Source organism: Onychostoma macrolepis, chromosome 07 (genome assembly GCF_012432095.1).
Source record: "Onychostoma macrolepis isolate SWU-2019 chromosome 07, ASM1243209v1, whole genome shotgun sequence".
Lineage (NCBI taxonomy): Eukaryota > Metazoa > Chordata > Actinopteri > Cypriniformes > Cyprinidae > Onychostoma > Onychostoma macrolepis.
Window position 1 is genome coordinate 45,111,504 of NC_081161.1, and position 21,023 is coordinate 45,132,526.

At 36.2% G+C, this 21,023-nt stretch overlaps 2 protein-coding genes across 5 annotated transcripts; both read right to left on the bottom strand.

Annotated features, from left to right (window-relative positions):
* Positions 1 to 2,048: 2,048 nt before the first annotated feature.
* Positions 2,049 to 8,961, bottom strand: LOC131544228 (macrophage mannose receptor 1-like). 2 transcript variants are annotated; one of them, XM_058782281.1, is made up of 5 exons: positions 7,932 to 8,961; positions 7,706 to 7,744; positions 7,257 to 7,613; positions 4,086 to 4,439; positions 2,049 to 3,922 (listed from the first exon to the last, which is right to left on the bottom strand). In XM_058782281.1, exons 2-5 carry the CDS (start codon positions 7,740 to 7,742, stop codon positions 3,561 to 3,563), a joined length of 1,110 nt encoding a protein of 369 aa, XP_058638264.1. In that variant the 5' UTR covers positions 7,743 to 7,744; positions 7,932 to 8,961; the 3' UTR covers positions 2,049 to 3,560. The 2 variants fall into 2 exon arrangements, with proteins under 2 accessions (XP_058638264.1, XP_058638263.1); XM_058782280.1 differs by lacking the exon at positions 7,932 to 8,961 and having other exon boundaries at positions 7,706 to 7,921.
* Positions 8,962 to 15,177: 6,216 nt separating this feature from the next.
* LOC131544438 (macrophage mannose receptor 1-like) lies at positions 15,178 to 20,871 on the bottom strand. 3 transcript variants are annotated; one of them, XM_058782628.1, is made up of 5 exons: positions 20,370 to 20,871; positions 20,144 to 20,182; positions 19,686 to 20,051; positions 17,354 to 17,707; positions 15,178 to 17,192 (listed from the first exon to the last, which is right to left on the bottom strand). In XM_058782628.1, the coding sequence occupies exons 2-5, from the start codon at positions 20,178 to 20,180 to the stop codon at positions 16,831 to 16,833; spliced, it is 1,119 nt and encodes a 372-aa protein (XP_058638611.1). In that variant the 5' UTR covers positions 20,181 to 20,182; positions 20,370 to 20,871; the 3' UTR covers positions 15,178 to 16,830. The 3 variants fall into 3 exon arrangements, with proteins under 3 accessions (XP_058638611.1, XP_058638612.1, XP_058638610.1); XM_058782629.1 differs by adding an exon at positions 17,256 to 17,260 and having other exon boundaries at positions 15,178 to 17,220; positions 20,144 to 20,871; XM_058782627.1 differs by having other exon boundaries at positions 20,144 to 20,871.
* Between the last annotated feature and the right edge of the window lie 152 nt (positions 20,872 to 21,023).

A 21,023-nucleotide genomic window follows, 5' to 3' on the forward strand; every position in this document is an offset into this window, starting at 1 on the left:
AGGACAGTAATCCAAAACAAACATCAAAATCAACACAAAAATGTGTCACTGAGCACAAAATGAAGCTTCTGCCATGGCCGTCCCAGTACTCTGACCTGAACCCTACAGAAAATGAGTGAGGTGAACTGAAGAGAAGCACCACCAACATGGAGCTGTGAATCTGAAGGATCTGGAGAGAATGGTCTCTGATCTCTTCTCAGGTGTTCTCCAAACTCTTCAGGCATTATAGGAGAAAACTCAGAGCTGTTATCTTGCACTCTCAGAAATAAAGGTACAAAAGCTGTCACTGGGGCAATATCTTTTCCAAAGGTACACTTTTGTACATATTAGGTTCAAATATGTACACTTTAAGTACTAATATGCACCTTTAAGGTACCAAAATGGGCCCTTTAGGTACAAACATGTACCTTTTGAAAAGGTACCGCCCCAGTGACAGCTTTTGTACCTTTATTTCTCAGAGTGTGGGAAAAGGACGATGCAATAATTGGGTGCCAATAATTGTGGCAAACATGAACTAGAGAAAGCATTTATTTCACTATGAGATCCCCCCCCCCACACACACACAAACACACTTTCAGTTGTTTTACTTCAGTGAGAGGTTAGAATTTTTCGAATGAAAGATCAAAAGAATAAACAATGCCGATTTATTTTCACAGCCGCCTTTGCTTATATTTACCATGGGTGCCAATATTATTGGAGGGCACTGTACATATTTATGTATTTTTATATATTTATTTTCATTGAAATTTCTGCACTATGTTCCACCACTTTAAGACAAATGGATTTGTTGTTTGTTGTGTATTCATATTCAAGAGATTAGCTAGACGCAGCTTTTTTGGGTTCACATCGAATGTTCTTTTATACATAATAAATTTGTTCATGAATAAAGATTGATCTGTTGAAAGCAGTTATTTTGAGTTAGATGCCAAATGTTCTCCTCCTATTCAAATTTGACATTGAAGGGGTGCATACAACATATTTGCCCACATTCAAATATGATTTTCAAGAAAAAAAAAAAAAAAAAACATGGGAAAAATAAATGCAGAACATGTTCACAATGTTCATGTGACAATATTAACATGACTATATGCATGAAACCATTCAGAAAAATTTGGGCACAAATGGGTTAACGCCTGTCTTGTCCGTCTGCATCTTTCTTCTGATTTTAGCGCCAGTTTGTTCTCCTGCCCATTAAGAAATTACATTATAAAATGTAGTGAAGTACAATACTTCAAACAAAATATACTTAAGTAAAAGTTAAATTACAGATTTTAAAATTACTTCAAAAGTAGAAGTACACAAAAAGCTACTCAATTACAGTAATGCGAATAAATGTAATTTCTTACTTTCCACCTCAGGTTTTTGTGTGCACATTTTTGTGACAAATCAGGACATATATTTGTATAATGACAAGGGTATGACAGGTATTACAAGGAGAAGCTGACTTTTCAGGACATTACCCCATGTCCCCACTTTTCAAAATGCTTATAAATCACACAGAATGGAGTGTAATGAAAATCTGAAATAGCAGAAAGTCTCCTGTAAGGGGTAGGATTAGGTTTAGGGTTGGTGTAGGGCAATATCACGTACAGTTTGTACAGTATAAAAACCATTACGCCTATGGGATGTCCCCACTTTTCACAAAAACGAACGTGTGTGTGTGTGTGTGTGTGCGTGCGTGTGCACGTGCTCCGGCGCGATCACTTCAAATGTTTCCTTATACCAGCAGAATCAACTTTAAGCACTTATTGTCTTATTAATAATGCATCACTGTATAAAGGTCTGCTTTTATTTGTGTACACTCACAATGAAAACAAAACAGATTTTATATATATAACATAATGAATTAATATTTAGTATTTTCACATGTAGGTGGAATTTTTTTTAAAAATTTGCACTACTGTCTGTTCAAAATAGATGAAAAGAAACCGAGCATAGTAGATTTTTTTTTTTTTTTTTTTCCTGTTGTACGGAAATCGTATCGAACCATGACCCCGAACCGAGGTATGTACTGAACCGTGATATCTGTGTACCCTTCCACCCCTAATATGTATATACACACACACACGCACACATATATGCAAGTTGGTCCCCCTCAGTGTTCAAGACATGGTTACGGCCTTGGGTTGTGTTGCATTTAGCCTTCAAATGAAGCCTTTAAAGGATCCAGCATGTAAACTGGGAAACAGCTTAAAGCCCAAAATGATACTTCTTTTTTGTACGCGTAGCCTTTCAAAGTATACTCCATTTGATAGCGTGTACGAATGCAGGCAGTAAACATATGTGCTCTAGAAGCTTCATCTTTGTCCAGCATCTGATGTGCTTTTCTCCAGAAGTTATGACCGATAAAATTGTCTTTGCACTCTTTTAATCTAAAGTTACAGCTCTCTCATAAACATCTCACACAAGTATTTGTCAATGCAGACATCTGGTGTTGTTGTTGCAGTCTCCGCTATTTTGTCACTGTAGTTGTTCCATGTCTTTAGTAAGGAGTATCATTTTCTACAGCTGCGCATACACAACAGTTACAAAAATCGAATGTTACAGTATATGCATGTATGCGATTTGCATCATTCACACTGTATGCGGACCCTCGTGTTCTGTATGTGCAAAAACCAAAGTGTACTTTGGCCTTAATAGTCCTTAATGAATTATGATAGAAACCATATTGAATTTTATAATTCTGATGATGGAAAACAGTCAAAGATGAGATTACTGGTTGTACAAGAGTTTATTTGAGCTGCTGTTGCTGACACGTTCTTTAATGTTTAGTGCACACGGATTCTTGTTATTTTATACCCAAACTTAACACCTTTAATAATTAACAATATTTAATTTAGCAGAGGCACATAATGCTGGTGCTCACTGATTCATATTCAACCAGACATTTCTAATCTAAAAACATGATTAACACATGAAACTCAATATCAGAGAGAAGTAGCCGCATTGCCGCAACAACATACACTGATCCTTAAAACACAAATAAGAAATTTCATCAATCTCATACCAAATAGAGAACAATATAAATGTATATCTAATGGTAAGTCTATGATGCTAAGTTAGTAAATGACACACACACGTTTGTTTTTGTGAACTGTGGGGACTTTCATTGGCGTATTTTCTGTCGCCCTACACCTAAACCTACCCCTTACAGTAAACTTTGTGCATTTTTACTTTCTCAAAAAAACTGTATGATTCTGTATGATTTATAAGCCTTTTGAAATATGGGGACATGGGGCAATGTCCTCATAAGTCACCTTCTCCTTGTAATAACCATGTCATACAATGCCATTATACAAATTTGTGTCCTCATATGTCACAAAAGCACGCACGCACACACACACACATGTTGAAAGAGTTAGTAAACACAAAACATACATTAATAGCTTACTGATTGAATATATTTGAACTATATTAACAAACATCTGAGCAAAACTTTTCTGCCTTTTTAACCCTCAGGTGCAACAGCCTGCTGAGACTGAAATTGTTAAAATATTTACTTGATATATGAAAATGAAGTTAAAGGAAGTGAACACACAAGCATTTTACTCCTTTCACTCTTAATATCTGCTGCAGATGAAGTTGAGTTTGTGGTGTTCAGGACGGCTGATCCAGCGCTGATCTCCTCCAGACTGAACTGCTCCAGATCTCACTGCGTCTTCACAGTCCTCCGCTGATGTGCCGTTCCCTGGAGCCCAGTTCTGATAGCACACAGTCTCTCCACTCACCCAGAACCAGATGCCCAAAATACGAGAGTAACGTAAACCCATCCACACCTCCGCAGTAGACGCCCGTTTAACCACGTTCTCCACCTCATGCTGAATCTCTTCTGAATGAACCGAGACCAGATCCACATGATTCTGTCTGCAGTATCTCAGAGCTTCAGACCACGTCAGACTCTCTCTGATCACAATCAGTTTATCTGGAAACCAAACAAACACAAGCAGAAACTAGAGAGAGACTGATCAAACACAACATGCAGAACAAACTCTGTGGATGAATTTGTCATGTCAGACATGTAGCAGCAACTTTAAGAGATCTGGAGGTGATGATGGATTGTGTGTGTTTTGTGAGGATCTGCTCACCTTCATGACACACAAAAGGATATTGATCGGTGCAAGAGACGTCAATCCATCGTCCCTGAGCATTCTGACTGACAGCTGTACAGTTTTCAACACCTCCAGCATTATTAGGTTCACCAGACTTCCAGTATCTGAATGAGGAGTTACTCTGATCTGACCACTGCCATGAGTCTCTGACTCTGAACAGACCGATCCAGACATGTGATCCAGATGACTGTCTATCACTAATGATCTTCTGAACCTGTAGACTCTCATTCTGGTTCCTCACACTGACCAGATCAATGTGATTCTGTCTGCAGTAACTCTGAGCGTCTCTCCAGTTCATCCTCTGATTGACAAAGATGAGTCCTGTGTTTGCTTTAAGAAAACAAATGGAAACAGATTCATGAATCAGTTTGTTCATTATTCTTACGCTGCTTTACGGTTTGGATGTGAACAGGAGCAGCGGTGGAAACATCAGAAACACGTCATTCAACTTTAGCTCATTCTACAGCCAGTGATATATTGAATATTCACAATATATTCAGGATTATTTTAAAGATGTAACATATTTAACATCTGGGAACATCATGATGATTTTAAAGCTCTTTCTGTTTGTTCATTATGTCTCTCTAGAACACTGGATTCAGACACAAAGAGTCGGATGAGAGAAATGTCAAACAGAGGACATTGTTACACTTTAGCTAAAATGTTAACTAGTCCCAGAAAAAAATGTACTTGGACAGTAGATTAATCATTTAGAAATTAATACAGTTGTTTTATGTATTAAAGGGGTGGGGGGTTGATTGCAATTTAACTTTTTTAACATTAGTTAGTGTGTAATGTTGCTGTTTGAGCATAAACAATATCCACAAAGTTACGAAGCTGAAAGTTAAATGCAAACGGAGACATCGTCTCTTAAAATTCTGGCAGTTTAATGCCTACAAAAACGACTGGTAAGGGACTACAGTTACTGCCCGGGTCCGTTACGTCAAGAACACAGAATTTTTACATAAACCCCGCCCCCGGGGTCGAGGCCATGCTGCACTGCTTTAGAGAAGAGGAAGAGAAAACTAGGGGTAAAAATCTCTTCATATATGAATCGTGATTGTGTCTTCTAACGATTCCAATGGATTCACAAGTTTCAAAACCAATGTTCTAGCAGCGGTTCTTAATATTGTTACTCGCATCACCCTGCTCTGCACACGCTCTGCTCTGCATCTCTCTCTGTCTTTATCTTTCTCTCTCTCTCTCTCTCATTCAGATCATCAGCTCAGTGAATACACTTATTTTTACACACTGTAGCTATGAGAAGCGTTATAAATGGATGCTTGTGCAGATGCCGTACTGTATTAAAGCTTTAATCAGAATAAAACCATATATTAAAATCTAACAGAAGCAATAGCATTTACAAATAACAGCGTATCTAAAAGTATGAGACAACAACAAACAAAAAACTTAGGCCTACCATTAAAAGCCGTGCTTGCACAGGTTCTGCGCGATCCTCTTCACTAATATCCTCTGCGTCTCAGTCGGGATAAGCGATATAGACAACGCCATTGTGCCACTGAGCTGAGGGGCGGGACGTTAAGACTAGTGATGGGTCGTTCTTGAACGATTCGTTCTTTTTGAACGAATCTTTAATGTGACTCGGGAATAACGAGTCGTCTCGGAGAGTGATTCGTTCAGTCGCGCATTCTCAACATCCTATAGGTTCTGCACTGAATTAGTTCACCTGTTTCGAGTCTTCGGATTTGAGTCGTTCGTTCATCACGTGACAGCCTCATAAGCTACACCTATTCAGTCTGAGGGGAAAATACTTAATAATAATAAACCAACTCTTTAGTTTATTACCTTTGTTACCACATTCAGTGTTATGGAAAAGAATCATGACAGAAATTCACATTTATAAACTGTAATTAAAAAGCTACAATTTGAGACCAGAAACACATCACGTAACTGTAAGAGTAAATAATAATAATAATAATAACAACAACTATGCACCCGTTTGTAAGGAAGCTTGTAAATTAACTAATTTATTTGTCCAATGCTGTCACGTCACGTGACAAAAGAATGAACGACTCGAAAGACTCGGGAGACGAACTAATCAATTCTCTTTCCGGCTCTGACTGCATAGGTTTAGCTTATGAGGCTGTCACGTGATGAACGAACGACTCAAACCCAAAGACTTGTCAGACAAGAGGTGAGGTGAGCTAATCAAGACCCAGGTAAACAATGAATTAATCTTTCTGTTTCTTATAGCATTAGTTTTGTATTGTTTGTAGTGTGATCAACGTTTGCATAAGTAGTAGATGTGTTAGGGAAGTAGCACGTAACATTTTAATTATATTTTGCTAAAATGAACGAAATGAACAAAATGACTCAAAAAGATTCGTTCATTTTGCTGAACGAGACTCAAAGGTCCGAGTCAGTAAAATGATCCGAACTTCCCATCACTAGTTCAGATGCGCTCTAGAGGCGGTTTAGCCAATCACAACACATTGGGCCAGCTAACCAATCAGAGCTCATCATGTATTTCTGAGGGAGGGGCTTCATAAAAGCAGGAAATGATCAGCGCGTTTAGAGGAGAAGGGACAGAGTGGTGTGGAATAAAGGTAAATTATGTGAAAAATAATGTGTTTTTTAACAAACTAAGCGTTAACACATGTTAGACTGCATCCCATAAACACAGTCAAGTCTAGAAAAAAACAGTCAACCACCCCTTTAATGGACTAGACTTAATCAACAAGCACAAATTAATGTTTGTTGATATACTGAAGGTTGCAAACATCAAGCTGTATCACCTCTAATCTCCGCTGTAATTATTAACATTATGATTATTATCAAATAATTATTATGATTATCATCAACTAGATCCATACCAGTCTCTCTTTCTCTCTGATTTTTTGTTTTCCTTTAGTCTCTTCAATTGCAGGTTCTTATTGTGACAAATTACCCTTAGAAACAACCAATCAACAAAGAAATCAATAAATAAAATAAAGTTGTTGTTGTTGTTTTTTTTTTCCCCTGGAAAATATTGTGTCTATACAGAAACTGTATCAAAACTGAAAGTGTGACAGATATACACAGTCTGTTCTATATTCACAATAAAATTAAAAATTAATCTTTAAATGTACATCTATAAATTGTAAGAATATAAAAATATAAGTTGTGATTTTAAATAGCTGCACTCACTGTTGTTGCAGATGAAATGTCGGTTATCACTACATCGCAAATCCTCAAATTTTCCATTCCACATCATAGCACAATAATCTCTGCCTTCTGGTTGTTTAGGTCCCCAGTTCAGATAGAGCACAGGTTCACCTGAAGACCAGTGCCATTCATCACGACCCGTCTTCTGCAGCCCAATCCAGACACGTCCATTATTCACGCTCTTCTTCAGCTCGTTCAGCTCGTTCATGTCGTTCATGTTGTCAGCGGTGGCCAGATCTGTGTATTTCTCTCTGCAGTATCTCTGAGCTTCAGTCCAGGTCTTCCTCTCATTTATAAAGCGATACTGACGCTGAACACATTCAGATACGGAGCAGAGAGCTGTGAAAGAGAGGCTTTGCTTTAATGCTTTTCAGAACATGATCAAACCTTATAAAACTATAAACCATGAATAAAACCACAAACACACTCACCAATGAGAAGAAGAATGAAATATAGCGTTTGATCCATTTCTAAAAGGAAAAAGTATAGAAAAACTCAGATGTTAAATATTCACTGATTGATTTTGGTGTAAAATATGATTTCAGTGATAATTAAAAATCAATTTTAACAGGAATTCAGCATGCACAATTATTAAGACAATATTAATATATCAAAGTGTAATTCTAGCTAAAGAATGAGCATATACGCTTTTCTTACTTTAGAGGTTGTGTGTTTCTGTCTTTAGCTTTAAACAATGTGATTATTTTATCTGCTCTTGTTCAGCATCTCATCATTTGTTTATTACTCTAAACAAAAGCCCTTTGCATTCTTCTTCCTCGTTCACATGTTTTTCCTTTTTTTCTTCTACAGTATGTGTTGGTCTTTGTTGCTGTAATTCTCTGGAAATGTGTTCATTTGAATGTGGTAGAGACTGGAGGATCTGTATGTTCTGTAATGAAGTATTGCATTTCCACAGCGGCTTCACAGGAAAAACCCTCAACATTTGCAGTTTTGTTTTCCATTTTCTTTCAGTTTTGATAACAGCAACAGTTACAATTTCTTCCAACAGTTTCAACCAACAGCATGTTTCCTCATCCCAAACTAAACAATATTTTCTCAAACTTGAACATATTCTGTATCACTGCTGTGTCATGAGCGTTATGCACTCAACGTAATGACACATGCAAATAAAACACAACAGCAACAACACACTCTTAATTTATGGAAATCATAGGTACAGAGAACGTCCACATTATTTCACTTGTATGTGGGTGTACTGTTGTTCTCTCTTCATATAATTTCAATTTATATAACAAAATTGCATTCACTGGAGTTACAAATCATGCTTGAAAAGCTACTTTAACCTCTTTCTCTTTAATCTTTTTCTCTCTCGTTTTTTTTTTTTTTTTTTTTTACACTGATCAACATGCATATAAGGACCCCCAGCGCTGCAATGACTGACTAGACAAGGGGTCAAACCAGATAAAAAGGTTCCTTTTTTTAATACTAAAATTCACATCCACATTCACTTATACCATTTTTACACTGCAAGAACAGCAGAAGCTACAGAATATAGCACAAAAAAGGTGAATATTGTGTAAATGTATTTACATAGGCTATGAATTACAAGAGCAGGAAACTAATCTAAATATAGAGAATGAATGGCATTTTGAATTCATAGATAATGAAATATACACTCTGTTATGACAACTGTTGAATTTAATGCACCTCTGCTGCAGAATTTCCCTTTCCTTTTTAAGAATTTACATCAGCCAATCAGTGGTGATATGTCGTTTATTCGTTCTCAATCGTCATCCCACAACACAAACTCACTCAAAATATGAATTTAACACTTAGATAATACATATAAAAGCCATTACTAGAGGAGCGACCGCAGCAGACTGCAGAAGACGGGCAGCAGCGGCAGTGTTGCCAATTTAGCAATTTTCAAGACTACCCTAGCAACTTTTTCTTCCAAAAGCACCTAGCAACAAATTTAGCAATTTTTAAAAATTTATTTGGCAACTTTTAGCAACTTTTGATAAGTGACTCAGACAATAAAAAGACACAAATTTTCCATCCAAATTACACAAAAAGAAAACCAAAGATGCCTAGCAGTACACACATTGAATTGAATTGAATTGAATTAGCTGCTATTTGCATTTCTTCAATATAATAATAATAACAACTGAATAATTGAATAATTGTTCATTTATGATAGGCTACACTTTGTTATAGCTTATACTTGCGATTGTTGATCAGTTAGTATGCTGTAAGAAAAATGGAATATAGGCTACTAGTAATTTTCCATTGTAACCCTGTAACCCGAAAACACAATGCGTAATTTAAAATGCAGGTAAAAAACCAATACGTAAAATTCTTTCATATTAACATTAAGATTGTGCCCTATTTTTACAGCCTTTTCTTGGAGTGTAGCACACTAACTACTAATACACTGCTTAAAGCATAATTGTTGTGAATGTGTTATATTACTAGTTTACTAGCTATTAAAAAAAACAAAACCTTAAATTGTAATCATTCAAAAATGTGTGTTCAACAATTCAATGTTTTTTAAAATACAGTTATTTATATTTTAATATTATATTATGCATATTATTGTACAAACAAATCTAAATTAACATATATAAAATATATATTTTTGCTGAGATTTGATGTTGTGACACAATTTTGCGGCGTGATTACGCAATGACGTCATCGCGCAATGACATCACAACGTCATTTATCAACTTCTAGCAACAAATTGACCTTCCTTTAGCAACTTTCTCTGAAAATTAGTTGGCAACACTGACACTGCTGTGAAAGTGTATATTCAAATTTGAGCGGGAAAACGGCCCTAGTCATTGGCCAGATTCCTGAGTGACAGTCAGCTTAACCAATCAGCTCAAAGCAACACTGAGCAACAGCAAATAGCGTTGCAACTATGGGGAAAAAAAAAAAAAAAAGATTACAGTTAACTTAATTCAAATAACTTAATTAAAGATTACAAATATGTATTTTTATTTGTTTATTTTTATTTGTAGGCTGTTACATTTAATTAATTGATCAAATGGTGATTTCACATTGCATCTGTGCTATTCAGTGTTCACCACCTGTCATTTCCCTCTGATTTTAGGGTTTAGTTAGATTTAGGGCCAGAGGGACTATGTTTTCAGACAGGATCAAAAAAATATGCTGATTTAGGAACAGGTCTTACTTGGCAAAATCATGGTAGTCGTGTGTGTGTGTGTGTGTGTATGCGTGTGTGTGTGTGTGTGTACCTGATTTCTATTCAGGTGGGGACTTAAACCTGAATACACACAGACTCATGGGGACTCATGTCATGGTGGGGACCTAAACTGAGGTCCCCACGGGTAAACAAGCTAATAAATCAAACAGAATGAAGTTTTTTTGAAAATCTAAAAATGCCTGTAGTTTCCTGTAAGGGGTAGGTTTAGGTGTAGGGTTGGTGTAGGACAATAGAATATACGGTCTGTACAGTAGAAAAAGCATTAGGCCTATGGAGAGTCCCCACAAGGATAGCAAACCAGACGTACGCGTGTGTTTGTGTGTGTGTGTATACGTTTGGCTACTTGTGCGGTTATACATGACCAATAAGCACCCTTTTGTATTTTAACAAATCCATGATCTTTCCTTTAGAAGCACCAGTTGTACAACTACTGTATGGTATTTTCTGTATTTGGCCCTTCAGTGTTACACAGCCTGTTAATCCTCTGTCCACCATAACACTTATTTAAAAATACTGCCATAATTGCATGCAAGTTACAAAATTTGTCTACATACTTTCATTTAATAGCATATATACTGACTGCAGTAGGACTTTATAGCATTTGTGATATGAGACAAGTAAACTGAAAATGATGAACTTCTCACCATAGAAAGTGACAATCTGTATGTTAGTTATTCAAAAGTAAAGACAATGTATAGGTTGCCCTAAGAGTGATGTTCCATCATGAACAGTGTGGTCCTTCCCACATAGCAAGCGATCTTGGCCCAAATGTGGCCTCAAGCTGGCCTCCTGTCGGCAATGTACCCTTTCAGCCAGAGCTGGGCCATGTGTGGCAATGATGGAATAATATTGCAATAAACATATTACAGATATTTTAATGAAGTGTAGTATTGTTTAAACTTAATCTTTGAAATGACAAGTCAAAACAGAATGAAACATATAATTTCAAAATTAAGCAAATAAATAAATCAGTCAACTGCATTAAATTAAATTATATTTTATGTTATATGTTATTCTCAATACAAATATCTAATTTTAGAATCTTTAAACACATATATATATATAGAGAGAGAGAGAGAACATTAAACGTATCATGCAATATTAATTTGGTTTTAACATGGGGCACATACATTTATTAATATGCTGTCATTCACTAGCATTAAATAAAATGATCATAAAAGTATTTTATTTTTATTCAAATCTTCGGTATCCATGTGATGCTTTGTGTGAGGAAATTCAAACCATTCATAAATTATATGTATCTCCTTCCTCTGTAGCTATAGTAACAGATTCAAAATTTACCGTTAAGAAGTTTTTCAAGAAGTTTTACGGCAGCGATATCAAACGCTCATTGGCTCTCGCCGGTTTCGTCACAGATTGCGACATGCCGTGTTTCCGGTGACGCGTGAGAAACGTTTTTAATGCAATACATTTTTTATTGCACGGTTACATGATTTGTGGATTAAGGCTGATTAATATTCTATATAAAATTGCAGAATTTGAATGTAAAAATACACCTAAATATAAAACCAATAAGATTTACTTTAAAATTACAAAGAATGGACATAAAACTTTAATATAATGAACTACATATTTTTTTTAATTGCAGATTATTTTTGTAATTTTACGTAAATTTGTACATAATTTAAGAAAACTGAAAAAATACTGTATAAATAATCCAATAATGTTTTTGTATAAAAATGAGAATTACTGTAATTTGTCATTAATGGAATAATACTTAAAATAGCAGTCAAGTTGTTAATTTACAGATATTGTTTGTAATTTTACAGAGTTTTGAACATAATTTAAAATAACACAAAAATACTATAAAAATAATACAGTAATTTTCCTGTATAAAAAATAAAAAATACTGTAATTTGTCTTTAATGATATAGTACCTAAAATAACAGTCAAGTTGTTAATTTACAGATATTGTTTGTAATTATACTAAGTTTTGAATGTAATTTGAAATAACAGTAAAATTAGTTTTTTGTTTTTTTTTACAGTGTGTATCATGGGGAAATGGGGGTATACTGTTGCTAGCATGATGCTACTCATGTTACCTTCTTGTTAAAACAGCTTTGCAGCATCATGCTAGCAACATGCTAATCATGCTTAACTTAATACTAACATGTTAATGATGTTAGTATGTTGCTAGCATCATGCTAATCACATTAACAACTTGTTTAAAACATGTTAACATCATGCTAGCAAAATGTTAATCATGCTAATTTTGTTTTAATATTTACTTGTGTTAGCATGTTGTTAGCATAATGTTAACACAATTAACATGTTGTTAGCATGTTGATAACATTATGCTAAAATAATTAGAGTTACTATTAGTGCCTAGTGCCGAGTTTTCCCAGGGCAAGCACCACTCACATTTTCTTCAGAAAAGGAAAGATTTTCTTCAGAAAATGTACAGTGCCCTCTATTAATATTGGCACCATTGGTAAATTTGAGCAAAGGCAGCTGTGAAAATAAATTTGCATTGTTTATGTTTTTGATTTTTCATTCCAAAAATTTGCCAAAAAATGAAGTAAAACAATTGAAAGTTGCGAGAAAATCTCATGATGTTTTTTTGTTTGTTTTTTCTCCAATGCATGTTGGCCACAATTATTGGCACCCCTAGAAATTCTTATGAGTAAAATATCTCTGAAGTATATTCCCATTCATATTTACATTTTTTAGCACACCCGGATGACTGGGAGCATGAAATTGTTAAGCCATGACTTCCTGTTCCACAGGATTATAAATGCCAACTGATAAAAAAAATCTAAACCTGACTGCCTCTGTTAGAAATCTTACAATGGGCCATGGTTGGATCTTCCATCAGGACAGTAATCCAAAACAAACATCAAAATCAACACAAAAATGTGTCACTGAGCACAAAATGAAGCTTCTGCCATGGCCGTCCCAGTACTCTGACCTGAACCCTACAGAAAATGAGTGAGGTGAACTGAAGAGAAGCACCACCAACATGGAGCTGTGAATCTGAAGGATCTGGAGAGAATGGTCTCTGATCTCTTCTCAGGTGTTCTCCAAACTCTTCAGGCATTATAGGAGAAAACTCAGAGCTGTTATCTTGCACTCTCAGAAATAAAGGTACAAAAGCTGTCACTGGGGCAGTATCTTTTCCAAAGGTACACTTTTGTACATATTAGGTTCAAATATGTACACTTTAAGTACTAATATGCACCTTTAAGGTACCAAAATGGGTCCTTTAGGTACAAACATGTACCTTTTGAAAAGGTACCGCCCCAGTGACCGCTTTTGTACCTTTATTTCTCAGAGTGTGGGAAAAGGACGATGCAATAATTGGGTGCCAATAATTGTGGCAAACATGAACTAGAGAAAGCATTTATTTCACTATGAGATCCCCCACACACACACACAAACACACTTTCAGTTGTTTTACTTCAGTGAGAGGTTAGAATTTTTCGAATGAAAGATCAAAAGAATAAACAATGCAGATTTATTTTCACAGCCGCCTTTGCTTATATTTACCATGGGTGCCAATATTATTGGAGGGCACTGTACATATTTATGTATTTTTATATATTTATTTTCATTGAAATTTCTGCACTATGTTCCACCACTTTAAGACAAATGGATTTGTTGTTTGTTGTGTATTCATATTCAAGAGATTAGCTAGACGCAGCTTTTTTGGGTTCACATCGAATGTTCTTTTATACATAATAAATTTGTTCATGAATAAAGATTGATCTGTTGAAAGCAGTTATTTTGAGTTAGATGCCAAATGTTCTCCTCCTATTCAAATTTGACATACAACATATTTGCCCACATTCAAATATGATTTTCAAGAAAAAAAAAAAAAAAAAACATGGGAAAAATAAATGCAGAACATGTTCACAATGTTCATGTGACAATATTAACATGACTATATGCATGAAACCATTCAGAAAAATTTGGGCACAAATGGGTTAACGCCTGTCTTGTCCGTCTGCATCTTTCTTCTGATTTTAGCGCCAGTTTGTTCTCCTGCCCATTAAGAAATTACATTATAAAATGTAGTGAAGTACAATACTTCAAACAAAATATACTTAAGTAAAAGTTAAATTACAGATTTTAAAAATTACTTCAAAAAGTAGAAGTACACAAAAAAGCTACTCAATTACAGTAATGCGAATAAATGTAATTTCTTACTTTCCACCTCAGGTTTTTGTGTGCACGTTTTTGTGACAAATCAGGACATATATTTGTATAATGACAAGGGTATGACAGGTATTACAAGGAGAAGCTGACTTTTCAGGACATTACCCCATGTCCCCACTTTTCAAAATGCTTATAAATCACACAGAATGGAGTGTATTGAAAATCTGAAATAGCAGAAAGTCTCCTGTAAGGGGTAGGATTAGGTTTAGGGTTGGTGTAGGGCAATATCACGTACAGTTTGTACAGTATAAAAACCATTACGCCTATGGGATGTCCCCACTTTTCACAAAAACGAACGTGTGTGTGTGTGTGTGTGTGTGTGTGTGTGCGTGTGCACGTGCTCCGGCGCGATCACTTCAAATGTTTCCTTATACCAGCAGAATCAACTTTAAGCACTTATTGTCTTATTAATAATGCATCACTGTATAAAGGTCTGCTTTTATTTGTGTACACTCACAATGAAAACAAAACAGATTTTATATATATAACATAATGAATTAATATTTAGTATTTTCACATGTAGGTGGAATTTTTTTTAAAAATTTGCACTACTGTCTGTTCAAAATAGATGAAAAGAAACCGAGCATAGTAGATTTTTTTTTTTTTTTTTTTCCTGTTGTACGGAAATCGTATCGAACCATGACCCCCGAACCGAGGTATGTACTGAACCGTGATATCTGTGTACCCTTCCACCCCTAATATGTATATACACACACACACGCACACATATATGCAAGTTGGTCCCCCTCAGTGTTCAAGACATGGTTACGGCCTTGGGTTGTGTTGCATTTAGCCTTCAAATGAAGCCTTTAAAGGATCCAGCATGTAAACTGGGAAACAGCTTAAAGCCCAAAATGATACTTCTTTTTTGTACGCGTAGCCTTTCAAAGTATACTCCATTTGATAGCGTGTACGAATGCAGGCAGTAAACATATGTGCTCTAGAAGCTTCATCTTTGTCCAGCATCTGATGTGCTTTTCTCCAGAATTTATGACCGATAAAATTGTCTTTGCACTCTTTTAATCTAAAGTTACAGCTCTCTCATAAACCTCTCACACAAGTATTTGTCAATGCAGACATCTGGTGTTGTTGTTGCAGTCTCCGCTATTTTGTCACTGTAGTTGTTCCATGTCTTTAGTAAGGAGTATCATTTTCTACAGCTGCGCATACACAACAGTTACAAAAATATGCATGTATGCGATTTGCATCATTCACACTGTATGCGGACCCTCGTGTGCTGTATGTGCAAAAACCAAAGTGTACTTTGGCCTTAATAGTCCTTAATGAATTATGATTGAAACCATGTTGAATTTTATAATTCTGATGATGGAAAACAGTCAAAGATGAGATTACTGGTTGTACAAGAGTTTATTTGAGCTGCTGTTGCTGACACGTTCTTTAATGTTTAGTGCACACGGATTCTTGTTATTTTATACCCAAACTTAACACCTTTAATAATTAACAATATTTAATTTAGCAGAGGCACATAATGCTGGTGCTCACTGATTCATATTCAACCAGACATTTCTAATCTAAAAACATGATTAACACATGAAACTCAATATCAGAGAGAAGTAGCCGCATTGCCGCAACAACATACACTGATCCTTAAAACACAAATAAGAAATTTCATCAATCTCATACCAAATAGAGAACAATATAAATGTATATCTAATGGTAAGTCTATGATGCTAAGTTAGTAAATGACACACACACGTTTGTTTTTGTGAACTGTGGGGACTTTCATTGGCGTATTTTCTGTCGCCCTACACCTAAACCTACCCCTTACAGTAAACTTTGTGCATTTTTACTTTCTCAAAAAAACTGTATGATTCTGTATGATTTATAAGCCTTTTGAAATATGGGGACATGGGGCAATGTCCTCATAAGTCACGTTCTCCTTGTAATAACCATGTCATACAATGCCATTATACAAATTTGTGCCCTCATATGTCACAAAAACGCATGCACACACACACATGTTGAAAGAGTTAGTAAACACAAAACATACATTAATAGCTTACTGATTGAATATATTTGAACTATATTAACAAACATCTGAGCAAAACTTTTCTGCCTTTTTAACCCTCAGGTGCAACAGCCTGCTGAGACTGAAATTTTTAAAATATTTACTTGATATATGAAAATGAAGTTAAAGGAAGTGAACACACAAGCATTTTACTCCTTTCTCTCTTAATATCTGCTGCAGATGAAGTTGAGTTTGTGGTGTTCAGGACGGCTGATCCAGCGCTGATCTCCTCCAGACTGAACTGCTCCAGATCTCACTGCGTCTTCACAGTCCTCCGCTGATGTGCCGTTCCCTGGAGCCCAGTTCTGATAGCACACAGTCTCTCCACTCACCCAGAACCAGATGCCCACCGTGCAGGAGTGACGTAAACCCATCCACACCTCCGCAGTAGACGCCCGTTTAACCACGTTCACCACCTCATACTGAATCTCTTCTGAATGAACCGAGACCAGATCCACATGATTCTGTCTGCAGTATCTCAGAGCTTCAGACCACGTCAGACTCTCTCTGATCACAATCAGTTTATCTGGAAACCAAACGAACACAAGCAGAAACTAGAGAGAGACTGATCAAACACAACATGCAGAACAAACTCTGTGGATGAATTTGTCATGTCAGACATGTAGAAGCAACTTTAAGAGATCTGGAGGTGATGATGGATTGTGTGTTTTGTGAGGATCTGCTCACCTTCATGACACACAAAAGGATATTGATCGGTGCAAGAGACGTCAATCCATCGTCCCTGAGCATTCTGACTGACAGCTGTACAGTTTTCAACACCTCCAGCATTATTAGGTTCACCAGACTTCCAGTATCTGAATGAGGAGTCACTCTGATCTGACCACTGCCACGAGTCTCTGACTCTGAACAGACCGATCCAGATCCATGATCCAGATAACTGTCTATCACTAATGATCTTCTGAACCTGTAGACTCTCATTCTGGTTCCTCACACTGACCAGATCAGTGTTATTCTGTCTGCAGTAACTCTGAGCGTCTCTCCAGTTCATCATCTGATTGACAAAGATGAGTCCTGTGTTTGCTTTAAGAAAACAAATGGAAACAGATTCATGAATCAGTTTGTTCATTATTCTTACGCTGCTTTACGGTTTGGATGTGAACAGGAGCAGCGGTGGAAACATCAGAAACACGTCATTCAACTTTAGCTCATTCTACAGCTAGTGATATATTGAATATTCACAATATATTCAGGATTATTTTAAAGATGTAACATATTTAACATCTGGGAACATCATGATGATTTTAAAGCTCTTTCTGTTTGTTCATTATGTCTCTCTAGAACACTGGATTCAGACACAAAGAGTCGGATGAGAGAAATGTCAAACAGAGGACATTGTTACACTTTAGCTAAAATGTTAACTAGTCCCAGAAAAAAATGTACTTGGATAGTAGATTAATCATTTAGAAATTAATACAGTTGTTTTATGTATTAAAGGGGTGGGGGGTTGATTGCAATTTAACTTTTTTAACATTAGTTAGTGTGTAATGTTGCTGTTTGAGCATAAACAATATCCACAAAGTTACGAAGCTGAAAGTTAAATGCAAACGGAGACATCGTCTCTTAAAATTCTGGCAGTTTAATGCCTACAAAAACGACTGGTAAGGGACTACAGTTACTGCCCGGGTCCGTTACGTCAAGAACCCAGAATTTTTACATAAACCCCGCCCCCGGGGTCGAGGCCATGCTGCGCTGCTTTAGAGAAGAGGAAGAGAAAACTAGGGGTAAAAATCTCTTCATATATGAATCGTGATTGTGTCTTCTAACGATTCTAATGGATTCACAAGTTTCAAAACCAATGTTCTAGCAGCGGTTGTTAATATTGTTACTCGCATCGCCCTGCTCTGCATCTCTCTCTGTCTTTATCTTTCTCTCTCTCTCTCTCTCATTCAGATCATCAGCTCAGTGAATACACTTATTTTTACACACTGTAGCTATGAGAAGTGTTATAAATGGATGCTTGTGCAGATGCCGTACTGTATTAAAGCTTTAATCAGAATAAAACCATATATTAAAATCTAACAGAAGCAATAGCATTTACAAATAACAGCGTATCTAAAAGTATGAGACAACAACAAACAAAAAACTTAGGCCTACCATTAAAAGCCGTGCTTGCACAGGTTCTGTGCGATCCTCTTCACTAATATCCTCTGCGTCTCAGTCGGGATAAGCGATATAGACAACGCCATTGTGCCACTGAGCTGAGGGGCATTTGTTTATTTTGCTGAACGAGACTCAAAGGTCCGAGTCAGTAAAATGATCCGAACTTCCCATCACTAGTTCAGACGCGCTCTAGAGGCGGTTTAGCCAATCACAACACATTGGGCCAGCTAACCAATCAGAGCTCATCGTGTATTTCTGAGGGAGGGGCTTCATAAAAGCAGGAAATGATCAGCGCGTTTAGAGGAGAAGGGACAGAGCGGTGTGGAATAAAGGTAAATTATGTGAAAAATAATGTGTTTTTTAACAAACGAAGCATTAACACACGTTAGACTGCACCCCATAAACACAATCAAGTCTAGAAAAAAAAACAGTCAACCACCCCTTTAATGGACTAGACTTAATCAACAAGCACAAATTAATGTTTGTTGATATACTGAAGGTTGCAAACATCAAGCTGTATCACCTCTAATCTCCGCTGTAATTATTAACATTATGATTATTATCAAATAATTATTATGATTATCATCAACTAGATCCATACCAGTCTCTCTTTCTCTCTGATTTTTTGTTTTCCTTTAGTCTCTTCAATTGCAGGTTCTTATTGTGACAAATTACCCTTAGAAACAACCAATCAACAAAGAAATCAATAAATAAAATAAAGTTGTTGTTGTTGTTTTTTTTCCCTGGAAAATATTGTGTCTATACAGAAACTGTATCAAAACTGAAAGTGTGACAGATATACACAGTCTGTTCTATATTCACAATAAAATTAAAAATTTATCTTTAAATGTACATCTATAAATTAACGGTTGTTGTGATTTTAAATAGCTGTACTCACTGTTGTTGCAGATGAAATGTCGGTTATCACTACATGGCAAATCCTCAAATTTTCCATTCAGCATCATAGCACAATAATCTCTGCCTTCTGGTTGTCCAGGTCCCCAATTCAGATAGAGCACAGGTTCACCTGAAGGCCAGTGCCATTCATCACGACCCGTCTTCTGCAGCCCAATCCAGACACGTCCATTATTCACGCTCTTCTTCAGCTCGTTCAGCTCGTTCAGCTCGTTCATGTCGTTCATGTTGTCAGCGGTGGCCAGATCTGTGTAATTCTCTCTGCAGTATCTCTGAGCTTCAGTCCAGTTCTTCCTCTCATTTATAAAGCGATACTGACGCTGAACACATTCAGATACGGAGCAGAGAGCTGTGAAAGAGAGGCTTTGCTTTAATGCTTTTCAGAACAGGGTCAAACCTTATAAAACTATAAACCATGAATAAAACCACAAGCACACTCACCAATGAGAAGAAGAATGAAATATAGCGTTTGATCCATTTCTAAAAGGAAAAAGTATAGAAAAACTCAGATGTTAAATATTCACTGATTGATTTTGGTGTAAAATATGATTTCAGTGATAATTAAAAATCAATTTTAACAGGAATTCAGCATGCACAATTATTAAGACAATATTAATATATCAAAGTATAATTCTAGCTAAAGAATGAGCATATACGCTTTTCTTACTTTAGAGGTTGTGTGTTTCTGTCCGGAGTCTGATGTTTCTGTCTTTAGCTTTAAACAATGTGATTATTTTATCTGCTCTTGTTCAGCATCTCATCATTTGTTTATTACTCTAAACAAAAGCCCTTTGCATTCTTCTTCCTCGTTCACATGTTTTTCCTTTTTTTCTTCTACAGTATGTGTTGGTCTTTGTTGCTGTAATTCTCTGGAAATGTGTTAATTTGAATGTGGTAGAGACTGGAGGATCTGTATGTTCTGTAATGAAGTATTGCATTTCCACAGCGGCTTCACAGGAAAAACCCTCAACATTTGCATGTTTTTCATTTTCTTTCAGTTTTGATAACAGCAACAGTTACAATTTCTTCCAACAGTTTCAACCAACAGCATGCTTCCTCATCCCAAACTAAACAATATTTTCTCAAACTTGGAACATATTCTGTATCACTGCTGTGTCATGAGCGTTATGCACTCAACGCAATGACACATGCAAATAAAAGACAACAGCAACAACACACTCTTAATTTATGGAAATCATAGGTACAGAGAACGTCCACATTATTTCACTTGTATGTGGGTGTACTGTTGTTCTCTCTTCATATAATTTCAATTTATATAACAAAATTGCATTCACTGGAGTTACAAATCATGCTTGAAAAG

Coding starts and splice junctions, on each gene's coding strand:
- LOC131544438 (XM_058782629.1), bottom strand. CDS start 20,180: ATGGATCAAACGCTATATTTCATTCTTCTTCTCATTG. Junction 20,052..20,143: donor TTTCATTCTTCTTCTCATTG/GTGAGTGTGCTT, acceptor TCTCTTTCACAG/CTCTCTGCTCCGTATCTGAA. Junction 17,708..19,685: donor ACATTTCATCTGCAACAACA/GTGAGTACAGCT, acceptor GTTTTCTTAAAG/CAAACACAGGACTCATCTTT.
- LOC131544228 (XM_058782281.1), bottom strand. CDS start 7,742: ATGGATCAAACGCTATATTTCATTCTTCTTCTCATTG. Junction 4,440..7,256: donor ACATTTCATCTGCAACAACA/GTGAGTGCAGCT, acceptor GTTTTCTTAAAG/CAAACACAGGACTCATCTTT. Junction 3,923..4,085: donor TCCTTTTGTGTGTCATGAAG/GTGAGCAGATCC, acceptor TTTGGTTTCCAG/ATAAACTGATTGTGATCAGA.